At 37.5% G+C, this 13,727-nt stretch overlaps 2 protein-coding genes across 2 annotated transcripts; one reads left to right on the top strand and one right to left on the bottom strand.

Moving 5' to 3' along the window:
- The first annotated feature begins 2,607 nt into the window (after positions 1 to 2,607).
- cxcl19 (chemokine (C-X-C motif) ligand 19) lies at positions 2,608 to 6,296 on the top strand. The gene is made up of 3 exons (XM_008427939.3): positions 2,608 to 2,767; positions 4,280 to 4,415; positions 5,858 to 6,296. The coding sequence occupies exons 1-3, from the start codon at positions 2,716 to 2,718 to the stop codon at positions 5,982 to 5,984; spliced, it is 315 nt and encodes a 104-aa protein (XP_008426161.1). The 5' UTR covers positions 2,608 to 2,715; the 3' UTR covers positions 5,985 to 6,296.
- Positions 6,297 to 7,166: 870 nt separating this feature from the next.
- trmt10b (tRNA methyltransferase 10B) lies at positions 7,167 to 13,289 on the bottom strand. The gene is made up of 8 exons (XM_008427938.3): positions 12,732 to 13,289; positions 11,805 to 11,913; positions 11,587 to 11,720; positions 10,855 to 11,007; positions 10,575 to 10,653; positions 8,703 to 8,770; positions 8,439 to 8,562; positions 7,167 to 8,361 (listed from the first exon to the last, which is right to left on the bottom strand). The coding sequence occupies exons 1-8, from the start codon at positions 12,879 to 12,881 to the stop codon at positions 8,231 to 8,233; spliced, it is 948 nt and encodes a 315-aa protein (XP_008426160.2). The 5' UTR covers positions 12,882 to 13,289; the 3' UTR covers positions 7,167 to 8,230.
- Between the last annotated feature and the right edge of the window lie 438 nt (positions 13,290 to 13,727).

The following is a 13,727-nucleotide window of genomic DNA, read 5'->3' as shown; positions in this document are numbered from 1 at the left end:
TGCCACCACCATGCTTCACATTGGGGTTGTATATTTAGGGAAGGGCTGCACAATCACCGTTTGGAATCCAATAACTGCTGGCTAATATATTCCAAGTGTTATAAACTTACATTTTTCACACTAATGTAAAATTTAGCCAGTTGGACAGAGTCCCAAAGTTAAGAGTTGACACTGGATTCTTTAGCTTTGTTGTCCAAAAATGCTAAAGGTCAGAGTGATGGAACAACCGATAAGAGAGAGGAAAGAAAAAATATATAGACATATATGGAACTGTTTTTTTCATCATAATATTTATCAATATTACAATAATAATGCAATAATATGCAACATTCTCAAAATGAGGTATGATGACTGGAGGGTGACTGTCAAGATGGCGGGAGTGCAGCATCACGTACGGTGGAGTTTTCTGGTGAAAGGTCTCTGTTTTCATGTCGCAATATATCTCAATATGTTTATAAGGTTAGAAAAAATTTAAATGTCAGTTTTTTTTCCAATATCGTGCAGCTCAACTCACGGGGATTCTCAGTGCTGTCCTCAAACCTGACCACAGCAGCATGTTGTGCTCTGTAAATAATAAAAAAACATGATGATAAACAAGTGGATGACAACAAAATGAACAGCATCTAAAAGTCTTTAAAAAGAATGAATAAAATCAGAGAACCTGAGAGATGTTCATCTTATCAGCCAAAACTGCTTAATAATAATCTGATTTGTGCTATTTTCCAAACATTTCCACAAACTGTATTTCATTTGAAGCGTAGCTGTAGACGGTTTACCAGGTTAGCCGTCCTAAAACCAGCCTGTCTCTCCATCATCACAGTAAAGCTAAAGCTAAAGCACCACAGACTGAAATAAACACCACAACTCCATTGCTATGTTAGCAGATGCCGACTCCTTGGTGGCCTTTGAGATTTTCACAAATGATTACAGAGCGTTGCTTGCAGGATGCCGAGACAAACCATGGAGCCATTTCTGTGAGGACAGTCAAGTAGAGGGTTACACAAGGAGCAACAATCGATTTATTTACTATTTCTCTCTCTTTAAGTTTGGATTTTTTTTTATTTTAGATGATCTGTGGAATGAAAAAGTAATTTCTGCCCACATTAGGGAGGCACTTGGACAAAAATAAAAGTCAGTTAATATAATCTACTGCTGGTCTGTAATGTCTAGGAGAGACTTTGGGTCAGTTGAGTCCTTCCTACTTATGTTTTGTACCTGCAAGCAAATAATTTCTCATCCACATATTTAGCCATTACATATCAATCAATTTCACTTTACAGTGCAGCATTTTCACAAATTTTGCAGCTGAATAATAATAAAAAGCTCAGATCTCTTGAGCTAATTCTATAAAATTTGAAGAATGTTTTGCACTTCACTTTATCTTCTCTTGTCTTCGTTCTTATCTTCTCTTTTGAGGGGTGGGTGTTTATCGTATGGTCTATAATTTATCGTAAAAAAAAATTCTCATCAGAAATAAGAATTTTGATTTATTGTTGTCATAATAAGATATTGGTGTTAAATAAAATTTAAAAAAACTGACAGTACGGTCAGAAAAGTTATATTTTGCTATTTTCTCTGTGCTTTGTTCCACAAGAGCAACAATTAGCACCAGTAAACTCTAAAATATTATTACATTTGGACAGTTTAGTGGTATAAATCAGATTTTTTTTTTTTGTCAACTAAATTGAGCCCTGAAAAAACCTTTTTCAGGCGTGAATGTGTTTCAAGAACAATATTTCTATTTGTGGAGTTAAGAATGTTGTGCCACGCAGTCACCATGCTGCAAAACTAATTATTTCCTAAAAATAAGTAATAAATTGTTTTTTTTTATTAATATTCTTTGTCGTTATCACAATACTACCACAAAATATAGCAATAAAATTCTAAGTCTATATCGTCCACCACCTCTACTTCAGAACATGTAGCCCTAATTTAAAGGTTAATAAAATACCATCTGAGTAAATTACGTTTTTAACTGAGTTTAAGGCAGTAAAAGTTCAATTTGATTGAAGACGCCTTAAACTTCATTCAAGTGCTGAAAAATGCTTCGGAAAAACAGAATAATACTAATTTAAAGTCAATTAAATTAGCTAAAATACCTCGAAGAAACTAACAATGCAATGAAAAAAAACACAAAACCATTCAGCAACAACAAAAAGAAACTAAAACTACCAATAAGGTCACTGTAGTTTACTGTACTATTTGTGCAATACTGGAATAAACCCCAACAACCAACAACAACAGCGCCTCAGTTTCATACTGTCAGATAAACCAAAAATGTTTACAAAACTGGACCAGATGATCACGCCGCCTTCTGGAAACAGACGTGGGCGGGAGGCTGAATTCATCTGCAGATCCACAACAAGCAGATAAGAGGAAGAGAAGCTGCTGTGGGAACACACACAGCCTGCTAAATCTGTCTGAATCATTTCTGTGGCTGCGGGACAAGAGGCGCGCCGTGTCCTAACCTCAGCGGGGCCTTCGGTCGTTCCCTGAACCCACCGTCCCATGACTCTCTGCTGCTGCACATGTGAACACACCAAAGTGAAACCGCACACATGCACCACTCTGGGTATTGTTCTAATTTTGAGATGAGCACATGACCCCCCCGTGTGTATAAGTATTGGAGTACCAAGGCAAAGGGTTTCAGTAGACTTGTGTTTTCCTCTGTTTTCTTCTTTGGCAAAGATCTCAACAAGCAGCCGGTGGAACAAGATGAAGCTCTGCGTTGTGTTTGTGCTGACGGCCCTGCTGGTGCTCGCTGACGGTAAGAGGCGCAGAAACGCTGACGTAAAGTCCAGGAACGGGGCGACTTTCCAGGGAAAGAGCAAGCAGTTGGAAGTGTTTTGTCATTGTAAGATGAACTGCTAGAAGGAATATTTACCTCCATAAACATTGTGCTTATTAGGACACAAGATGGAAACACTCTGGTGCTTTTGCGATAAATATTTAGGAGTTTAACAAGGAATTGGAAACCGTATGTCACATTTTTATTTATTTTTGACAAGAAATGACTTATGCCATTATTAATGTTTTTTCTTTAAGTAAAGATAGTTGATAACAATTTTAGTTCGTTTGTTGGATTGTGAAATGTATATTCTGCCCAAACCAGTTTAAAACCCGGTAAATTAAGAATTTTATGAGCTTGAAATATTATGCAGCAAAAAAAAATTCACATAAAGTCTTTGCAATTAAAAGACAATTTCAAATAAGACTCCACTCCGACCTTGAGATCACCTTCGTGCAAATCTGACCTTTGCTCTTCCGAGTCACATCCCGTCATGAGCGCGTGTGAAACCGCTCTCGTGGAGCGATGTTTCGTCACGCAGCACCGCCTGCTGAACAAAACTGGCCTGCGTTCAGCGGGGAACGTGGAACTGGGCTTGTTGCGTTGTGTGAATTTTAACGTTCGAGTTGTAAAATGTCAGGAAGGCAGCTGGAGGACCAAAAAGAGGAAGCAGAGTGGTTTAATTTCACAAGCAGCTGGATGTGATGAAACATGCTGGTAAAAGTGGGAGTTGCCACGGTTTGATTTATGAATTGGAAGTTTATTTAGATCCTTATTTAGATCCAGAAGGAGAGTTTGTTCTTCCTTCTGTGCAGCAGAATCCAAATCTCCACATTTTGTCATTTTACAACCAGAAATGTCTCTGCAGATTAGGACTTTGTGGAAGAGGGTGTAAGGAGAGCTCCTTTTGTGAAAAAAAAAACATGTAGAGCAAGATGTTCTGGTCTAGATCAAAGGGTATTCATATAAACATATGGCCCAGTCAAAGTACAGAAGTAGAATCTCTAGGAAGCCTTGGAAATAGTCTGACTGAGCCTGAGCTAAAATGAAAAGGCAAAAATGTCTGTAGATGTGCAAAGCTGGTAGAAACTGTAACCGTAAGCTCAAGGAAGCGAATACATAATGTTTTCTATTTTTTTATGCAAAAAAATAATAATTTTAAACCATGGATCATTTCATTATTTCAACTTTTATGTTACTGTTTTATTTTTGTAGTAACATAAACAATAAAATACCTTACAGCTTGTATTTGTAACCTGCAAAAATGTGGAAAAAATATTCAGAGGTATCAATTATTTTTCAAGGTTCTTTAGCCAATTTTATTTTATTTTATTTTTTTCATTTAGTTATGCAAGTTATCACGAGATGTTGAGATTTATGACCTCTCCCAGGACCCGTAATTAGTTAAACACCGTCAGTTTTGGCTCACGAATGAAAATAAGACTCAACAGGCCTGTGTGTTTTACGGAAACTCTGTCTTCCGTCTGACAGGAATGCCGCCCATCAGCAGGGATCTCAACACGCACTGCAGGTGCCTGCAGGTCGAGTCCAGGATCATCCCTGCGGAGAACCTGAAGAGCATCAAGCTGGTCCCCGAGGGGCCCAACTGCGCCGAAACGGAAGTCATGTGAGTGAATTGGGAATTTTAAAAAAATAGTTTGGTTTTACGTCGCGATATGCTGCAGCTAAGATCGATTTAATTTAGGTGTTAAACTAGTTGGTACAAATCACTTTTAAATTCATCTTATGAACAATGCACATCAAAACAAAAGCTTGCATTTGATTGTATATAAAGATGCTTTGCCTTTACGTGGAAACAAACAAATTCAATTTGATTCATTTCAAATACAGTTAAGCACATATTTTATTTAAAACACAGTTATGGTTTTTTTAAAAAAAATAAGATTCAGGCAGATTCTACCATGAAGGCATATTATTATTATTATTATTATTATTATTATTATTATTATTATTATTATTTATTTAGTTATTTATTTATTATTATTATTATTATTATTATTATTATTATTATTATTATTATTATTATAAGATTAGAGTAACATAAGAGTATTGCTGTTATCAGCTTCCATACTGGTTCAACATTAAACACAACAGTAAAATACAAGTAGAGCCATTGATCTCAAAAAGATCATTCTGCTTATGTTTGCATATCTATTAAGTATTTGCCTGTAAATATGCCACTCAAATGTTATTTTCGGTCGACATTAAGTGACATTAATATGATTATATGACTGTAACACTTAATGCCGATTGCCTCCCCTGATAAAGACATGTACAAACAGTTGAAATTAATTCATATTTTATGAAAACACCGTAAATCTGAGAAAAACCAACAGTTAAGTCGAGAGAATTTGTTCTGTGGAGGAAGAATCCCGCACCAGGAAATCAGTTGTTTTAGCACTAAATCTTGTTAATCACTGGAACATTTCCATCCACCAGTGGCGCAACTACACATTATTCAGGTGGATGCGAAAAAGTAAAATGCCCCACCCCTCTTCCCCCCCAAAGGAAGGTTGAAGGAGCGTGGAAACATACGCTCGCTCTTATAATATCTTATAAACATACGCTTATAATTCAAAATGGACTGGTGCTCAATAAAATAAAATAAAATAACATAAAATAAAATAAACACTGACTCAAATACAGTATCCTGATCAGATTAACTCTGATTCACATTGCAGTCGGACTTTTTGTAACCCAACTGTTCAGAATAATCTTCCAACGTGCCCTCATTGGGCACGAGGATCGTGAAATACGTCTCCCAACTGCATGAGATGACTATGAAAGATTACAAACGACATCTGCTGAGTCACTCGTAAAATCCACACAGTCCTGGAGATGTTAGATATCATCAGATAAAACAATCAGCCTGGATCACTGCTGGATGCATGGTGGAGCTGATACGGTGTGTGTAAATTCCTCTACATGTAGGCGTTTTCCACCCACTCCACTCATTTGGAGTGGGCTTTTTTTTTTTCTTTTTTTTTTAGATTTGTTTCATCCATGAATTTGACATTAGAGTAACGCTGCTCTCATTCTGTCGGTCAGAGCCGGGCTGGTGAGCGGGGAGAAGGTGTGTCTCAACCCTCGGTCCGCCTGGGTGAAGAAGCTGGTCCAGTTTGTCCTGGAGAAACAGACCCAGAAGAAGAAAGCCGCTCCCAAGACGAAGGCATGAGGATTATCCTGCACGCCTCCAAACGCTGATACCTGAGCCATGATTTTACCTGTTTCATTACATCATTTTCTTATCTCCACTTTTTTATATATATATATTTTTAACTCTTAAGATGTTTCTGTTTTTCACTTTTTTTTATATATATAACCTTTCATATACAAACGCCGTACGTAGCAAATATGTAGCTTTCTAACATGAAACTCTCATCCAGTAGCAATAAATCAGTGCAGCTTTGGTGAGAAAAACTCATGAATTGTTTTTGTTTGTTTCTTTAATGTGAGGCTTTAATAAAGTGTTGCTTCTTGTATTAAATGTTGCACTTTTCTTTCTTTGGTTGTAAATCATGTCACCGTTAAGCACATCGTTAACTTGAGGCTCGTTAAAACGTGCAGGACGTTTATTAGATCCAGCCATCAGGTCTGGTTGGGTTAGGTTGGGTTTTACTGGACTGGATGAGAAAACCGTAACATCACTGAACATTTAAGAATCATTTCATCCAAATTTGAGTTAAAATTCTCACATTTGAATGCTTTGAACTTCAACTCAACGTTTACTTACTCGAACACAACCTGGGCATATAGGGTGTTCTCATTATCACTGCAGAGAAACGTTTTCTTTTTCTTAGACATGTAGTTCCTTCATATAATGACTGAAAATTACAGTAGCTCTGTAGTAATAACCCAATAAACAATAATAAATACAATTGTGTTTCAGATCCTCAAATTAGCTTCAGGAGCCCCTTAAACATATTTACCTTACTTGAGACTTTTGAGTTTTTGAGATTAATTTAAGAAAATCTGTGCAACAGTCGCACTTTGAGGCAGCCATGTTGGATTTTTATAATAAAAGATAATGATAGACCTCTGACCTAGGAACTGAAAAGTATTTTCTTTCTGACTGAAACTCAGCCACAGTTATTTTATCTCATAACATTCCCACTCTTGGGCCAGGACCACAATCAGAAAGCTTGGTTAAAAACATAATTTATTGTTTGGCTTGGCTTCGCAGCATCCCTCCCATTAAGCTCCGATAATAAATGGACAGACAGTGGGGACTTTCTGGAACTGGTCGTGTTCCTAGGAACACGCTTGTTGCGACAGAGCAGCGTTGAGAGAAAAAGGCGGTGCTGAGAGTTTCACATAGCTCATGTAAACACTGTCAGTAGACGGTAACAAGACTTGATTCTGCTTCAAAGCAGTTTATTTTTGATAAAGGATGTGAATTTAACGCCTTAAACTCAGACTGAATGGAACTGACTCCACTGCTGCCAATCGCCCAAAAAGCTTTAAATAAACTGAGAATATAAAAAAAATTTTCATTCAAAAAAAAAAAAAAGTCCAAACTAAATAAACTAACAAGTGTGTTTATGTTCTTACCTTCTGCACCAGAAAAAAAAACTGTGTGTTACTCCTGATTGTCTCTTTTCTATTATAAAATCTGTAAGTTAAAAGATGCTTTCAGGGTTTCCTGCTTTTTTTTACCATCAGTTTGGAGAGAAAAACTTGAGATGCTTTAAGGTCTAAGCCGACATTTAGACAAACAAAACTGAATTTGAGGAAGTTTCTTTGCTGCTCGGAGATGCAGTCGTGTTCCTCAGCTGACCTGAGGTTGTCTTACAGGTGAGGCATCATAGATCGTTTCTGACCTTTCCCCCCCACAAGCTCATCTTCCACAGTTTATCTTTTCACAAGCAGAAGACAAAGTATAAAATGTTTGGGTTTGGGTTGTTTTTTTTTGTGACAGCATGTTTGGGCATTTGACTCATTCCCATCAGACTCTTTTTTTTTTCCTCACTGAGAATTAATTTGACATTTTTCCAAGGAAAAACAATCAAAGTTCGGGGAGAGGCAATGCCAACAAAAACATCTTGCACTACGCAAAGAGACCATTGTAAGTTTTGACAGTAGTGATAAATAATCCCACGGCCTGAAGCGGTTAAACCGGTGTAGAAGATGGATGGAGAAATGTATCATTTTTAAAAGTATGTGAACAAAATAAACTGCTTGAATTTATCCTTTTTCCTACATGTAATAAACACTTCAGTACGACGGCATGTCTTACCATCTGTACGCTGACGACACGCAGCTTTATGTCAGATTTTCTGCAGGTTTCCTCTCCAAAGCTTCAGATTTAATCATTTGGTGCCAAGTAGCATAAAACATAAACATACCACAGTGTACCAGGTAATATTAGGAGTCGTTGACGCTTGTAGTCCTTAAAAAAACCCTAATAACTCATTCATTCACTCATTGCTCCTCAACAGGAAAACGTGATGAGTTTTCCGGTGAGATGACGTAACCCTTTCCTGCAGGAAACCACGTCTGCAGCGCCTGTGTCCAGCTGCCGGTCTCCGAGAACATTAACAGGATGTCAAACACTGTGGACGAAAGAGACAACATTCAAAATAAATGGGAAAAAAAAAAATCTCTCTCGCAGACGGGCGTTATGGCTTGCCTTGATTAACGGCGAGGATCTTGGAGTGGAAATTCTTTGCGTTGTTTTTCTTCACCATGCACTCGTCCACAGGGAGCCTGGCGGTGCGGACGCTCAGCTCCGCGGCTCTGGAAAGGCTCAGCTTCTGCAGCAGAGAGCCCGCAAGGCAGAAAACTAACTCGGTTGTTTATTTATTTGTGAGCCAAAGCGAACAGTGAAGGGGCTGGGCTCATGAAAACCATCAAACTCTGAGCTGGTTTCTATTTTTAAATGTGCTGATTTTACCTTCTGGATGCTTTCGTCCACCAGGCCGCCGAGGACGTAAACTGTGTCAGCGTCCACTGTCTGCAAAGCTGTGATAAGTGATAAAACATCGCGGGCATAAGCAGAACTTCTTCAACATTTAATGTCGCTATCATTTTACTAAACATTTCTATGTGAGACAAATAAAGTTGCTAGAAATATTCGCTGTTGCGTTGCAGCAAGAAGGTTCTGGGTTCGAATCCCAGCCCAGGTTCTTTCAGTACGGAGTGTGACATTAAGTTAATTCACTGTGTATTGAAACACGAGAAAATACAATGGTGAAATGAAGAATAAACACTTAAATGATCATATTTTCTTTAACCCTCCTATTATGTTGCGGGTCAAATTGACCTGTTTCAAAGTTTAAAAATATTTTTAAAATAGTTGCAAGTATTTTTATTGAATGAAACCTTTTCTATTTGTCTTAATAGGTGAACTCTACATATAAATTGAAAATTTATTCATTTTACACATTTGCAGCCCCCCCTGCGTCTACTTGTTACATCGATACTGTTCGGGTCAATTTGACCCGGCAGTCAAGTTAAAGTGCAAAAAAAGATTAAAAATGTCCAATTCTGTTTGTTTCCTTACAGCTATGAACCTTATTTCACCACACACACACAAACACAACACAACACACCACACACCACACATACACACACACACACGCAGACACACACAAACCCATTTTCTCCCTGCTCTCTTTGCTTCACGATGAACTGCGAGAAAGCAGGTGTTCATATAACTTTTGACGGGAACCTATTCTGTTCCCGTGGGTAAACTCCACCCACACTGAGTGGACACTCAGTAGAAGTGGAGGAAAACATAAATACTCTCTGCATGACTCATTTATCTTGATTTTAATTGGCGGGTCAATTTGACCCGGAACAGTATGTGTGTCTCAAATTCAATTATAAAGATCACCCTTTGAAAAAAAAAATTAAATGTAATATAAAAAAATTTACCAAAGATCACTTTCAAGGAAATTATTGTTTTTTTTGTGTCTAGGTTTTTTTCAGTGGACATAAAAAATGTAAATCCCATTTTTTATGTCCAAATGAGTAATTGAGTAAGTTGTCGTCATTAATCCTTAATTTCTGAGAAATAAAAAACATAATTGCACAAATTTTGATTGAGATGTTTAGTATTAGAGTTAATAATCAGATAAAAAAATGTTTTGGAGGAATTTTTTGGTTCCTGACACTATTGCATGATAAAACACTCCCCGGGTCAAATTGACCCACAAACATTATTGCTATACCTCAGAAACGAACATAACAGGAGGGTTAAGAATGCAACAAACCAAAAATTTAAATAATAATTTCACCTTTAATTGTTTGAAAATGTAATAAATAATGGAAACATTTAATTAATTAGATTTTTTAATTTATTAGTTTAATTTCCAATACCACGTGAATCTAAGTAGCTATTTAATAACTTGTTTATGTATTGAATTGTGGCCCTTAAAGTCTTCAAACGGTGAGAAACATTCAGGCTAATTGCTCCCTCTAGTGGATAAAACATGCTTTACAAAATCTACAAGTCCAGCGACTTGAACTGCAAACAAAAAGGTTAGTTATGTTTACATGTAGGAATAGCAACACTGGTGCAATAAGAATTTTGAATATAATTGAAAAGTTAATTTATTTTAGTAATTCAACTCAAAGATGAAGCTCACATTTTATATAGATTCATTATACTTTCATTATAGAGGGTTAGGGTAATGGTGTGTAATGAATATATATAACACATGAGTTTCACTTTTTTAATTGAAGTAAAGAAACAAATAAACTTTTTATTTATATTCTAATTTACTGAGCTGCATCTGTATTAAGTAAATAAAAACGACCAGACCTTCTTGGGCATCAGGGGTGAGGTAAACAACCGCTTCTGAAGGGAACAGGTCCAAACAACTTTCCTCCGTTATTTCCATCTACATTCAGCAGACACGAAAAAAAAAAGCAAGTGACATCGAGGCAACAAGAAATCCAGCATGAAAATGAAGAAACGTGTCGCAGAAAACAGCTGAAAAGATCAGTATTACTTTCACTTTTTGTTCAAAACAGTTTTGCAGAGACTTTTCTGACTCTTTTTTTTTTTTGGTAAGAGGATAATCGGAGACTGATCGAATCACCGCGTAGCCGAGGAAGCCGTCGTTCATTCGGACACACTCCTGGTAGAGTCGGCTGTCCTCCCTCAGATCCGTCAGGAACAGATGAAACGGCCGAGTCGCCTTCTTGTTCGACCCGTACAGCCGTCGCAACTGGCCCGCCAGCCGGCTTATCTCCTGAGCGAGAAGGAAGTTTTTATTTCTTACGTTCACTTCGACACAGAGGACGGCAGGTAAGAGTAGCTTCAACGTACGTTCACTCAAGTAAGAGTAAAACGTTAGCCACCCAAGACATGATTAAAGAGTAAAAAAGTATTTCGTAAAAAGTCTACTCGAGTACGGAGTAAATGATCTAATTATCAATCGTTTAATATTTTTAAAATTACATGATCAGACAGACCAAAATATAAAGTTAAGTGGAAATTTTGGTATTTTAAGGATGGAAATGACAAATCAGTTGTTGTTTTTTTTCAATAAAAAACGTTAAGTAATTTTAACAAAAACTGTTGATGCGTGTCTGTGTCTGGTGAATGTTTGATTGAAACATGTTTGGTTTTCATTCAGAGGGCAGAAAATCCAGAAATTTTACTCAAGTAGCAGCAGCGATACCTCATGATAAAATCACTCAAGTAAAACTAAAAAGTACAACGTAGTAAAAATACTCCTAAAAGTAAACTTTTTTAAAAACAGTTACTCCAGTAAATGCAATCGACTCTGCTCCTGCGGGATTGGTCTCCGGACAGTGAGGATCGTCACCTTGTCAGACATGCAGTCTGTCATGCTGAGGTCCACGCAAAGTTTCCGACCCGTGGAGCGAGCCTCTGCTAGACGCTCTTTGGTGATCGCCTTCATGACTCGCTTGCTGAACTGAGCAGCGTCCGCGTCGCCACCTTCAAGAACAGAACAACGGATCATAAAAAGTCGACGAATCAGATCGAGGTCCTCAGCGTTTGTTGACGTTCCTCGGTCTTCACCTGATTCCGGAGCGCGATTCAACCTCCGCCTCTGCTTCTCTTCTTTGCGTTTGCTCTTCTTTGCAGCCAGCTGCCTCTCCCAGTGTCGCTGCTTCCTCAGTACGTTCTTCTGCTCATAAAATAGAAAAATACATAAAAAAATAAACCAGAAACACTTCACTTCACAATCATTGGCTGTTTTGTGTTGGTTTATCTCATAAAATCCCAAAGACATTCAAGTTTCTGCTGAAAAAGGCCAGTGGTTAAGAATACCTTTACATGGCACTGTATGGAGATATTCGATTTTTAGGACACAGTAATTACCAGAAACTGGGCCTTAATCAAATAAAAAGAAAAAAAATCTATATTTCAGTAGACCAATAAAAGAATAAAGTGTTTAAAAAAGCCGTTCAAGAAAAATCAGATATCCATGAAGCTTTATATTGTGTTAATACTTTGATGCTTTTCAGGAAAGCAAACAGGATTAGTTACTCTGTTTTAGGTCAAGATAATGTTGTAAATGTAGATAATAATAAAAAATACAGTTATTCTGAAATATGTTTCTAGGTAATTATCTTCAGAGTTAGGGTTGGTTTTAGATTGTTATATTTAAAATAAAAAAATAAATTACTGCTGGCTTAATTGAGATAATGTGTTTGTCACAATAATAAAGTGAGGTCGGCTAATTTTTTTTGTGCAACATAAATGTGGTTTTTAATCATAAAATCATCTCTTTAAGATAATAAGACTACTTGCAGTATATTTATACGAGTCTGATAATTCTGCATAATAATCTAGCTATCATCAAGCATTTTAGTGGGTGCAAAGTTTGTAAAACACATTTAGATCTCCGCAAAAACCTTTGACCATGACTGAATTTTAAAGACAACCTCACCCAGATATCAACTTGTGGATTTCTTAAGGATGTGCTTGATCTGTCCTACTTACAGAAGAACACGGTGCATCGCCTCCCTCAGCTTTCCGTGGCTCTCCATCAGGATCCAGGTCCATGCGCAGCAGATCCATCAGCTCTGAAACCCCATCCAGATCCGTCTCACATGTTTCTGACGAAACACGTTGCTTTTCACTCAGAGACATCTCTGGCAGAAAAGAATACCACCTTATTTTTACTCGTAAATCTCCAAATATCTCTGTTGTTTCCCAGCGAATATCACGTTAGGGTTGGAGTTGATGATCAAGACGGGTGTCAAGAGTTTGGGGGGGGGCGCAGAAAAAGTCTGACTTGTGTCGTTATCGTCACACATAACGGGGTCTTATTACAAGAGCTCGCTGTTATTGTTAATATTTTGTACTTATGTCAACCCCCCAAACTGTAGCACGTTGACACAGCAATAAATGTTAGCAACGAAAGCAAAGACTTTTGAACTGCATGGAACGCCATGCTTGTTTTCAAAGGGCTTACTTCCTGGTTACGAACACGTGGGATTTCCGTCGGGTGACGTCACAGTAAACAAAAACGAAGTGTGTCGATAAAATGAGAATCAAGTACCGGTTGTTTTATTAAGTTATATGACTTGTGTTATTAATTCTTCAAGCACTTCAATGACTCATGTCTATGCTTTTATTTTGAAGTGGTTCCTTTTATTGGAAAGAGGTTTGTTCCGTTTATTTATTCTTCTTGATGTTCAGTTGGTCTGAAATAGTTCAGTTGGAAATATTGAGGGCTGCACAGTGGTGCAGTTGGTAGAGCTGTTGCCCCGCAGCAAGAAGGCCCTGGGTTCGATTCCCGGCCCCGGTCCCTCTGCATGGAGTCCCCATGCAAACCATTTAAACACCCTGATGACCAGCGTGCTTTCTGACCGAAGCTCTATAGTGATCAGTTAAGAAAATCCAACAATGCTTTTTTTAAATACAAAGTAGTGAGGTTAGAAAGAAATACAAATATAATTGTGTCCCTTTGAACAGGAACGTTTAATTTGCGAT

The sequence above is a fragment of the Poecilia reticulata genome, chromosome 18, assembly GCF_904066995.2.
Source record: "Poecilia reticulata chromosome 18, P_reticulata-male-v2, whole genome shotgun sequence".
Classification (NCBI taxonomy): Eukaryota; Metazoa; Chordata; class Actinopteri; order Cyprinodontiformes; family Poeciliidae; genus Poecilia; species Poecilia reticulata.
The sequence above is the reverse complement of the archived record's forward strand: the minus strand, read 5'-3'. Positions and strand labels throughout refer to the sequence as shown.

Excerpts from the sequence above, each read along its gene's own strand:
- trmt10b (XM_008427938.3), bottom strand. The coding sequence starts at position 12,881 with ATGTCTCTGAGTGAAAAGCAACGTGTTTCGTCAGAAACATGTGAGACG. Across the intron at positions 11,914-12,731 it reads GCGATGCACCGTGTTCTTCT|AAGAACGTACTGAGGAAGCA; the intron begins GTAAGTAGGACA and ends TTTTATGAGCAG. Across the intron at positions 10,654-10,854 it reads ACGGCTTCCTCGGCTACGCG|ATGGAAATAACGGAGGAAAG; the intron begins GTGATTCGATCA and ends TGCTGAATGTAG.
- cxcl19 (XM_008427939.3), top strand. The coding sequence starts at position 2,716 with ATGAAGCTCTGCGTTGTGTTTGTGCTGACGGCCCTGCTGGTGCTCGCT. Across the intron at positions 2,768-4,279 it reads CCTGCTGGTGCTCGCTGACG|GAATGCCGCCCATCAGCAGG; the intron begins GTAAGAGGCGCA and ends TCCGTCTGACAG. Across the intron at positions 4,416-5,857 it reads TGCGCCGAAACGGAAGTCAT|AGCCGGGCTGGTGAGCGGGG; the intron begins GTGAGTGAATTG and ends TCTGTCGGTCAG.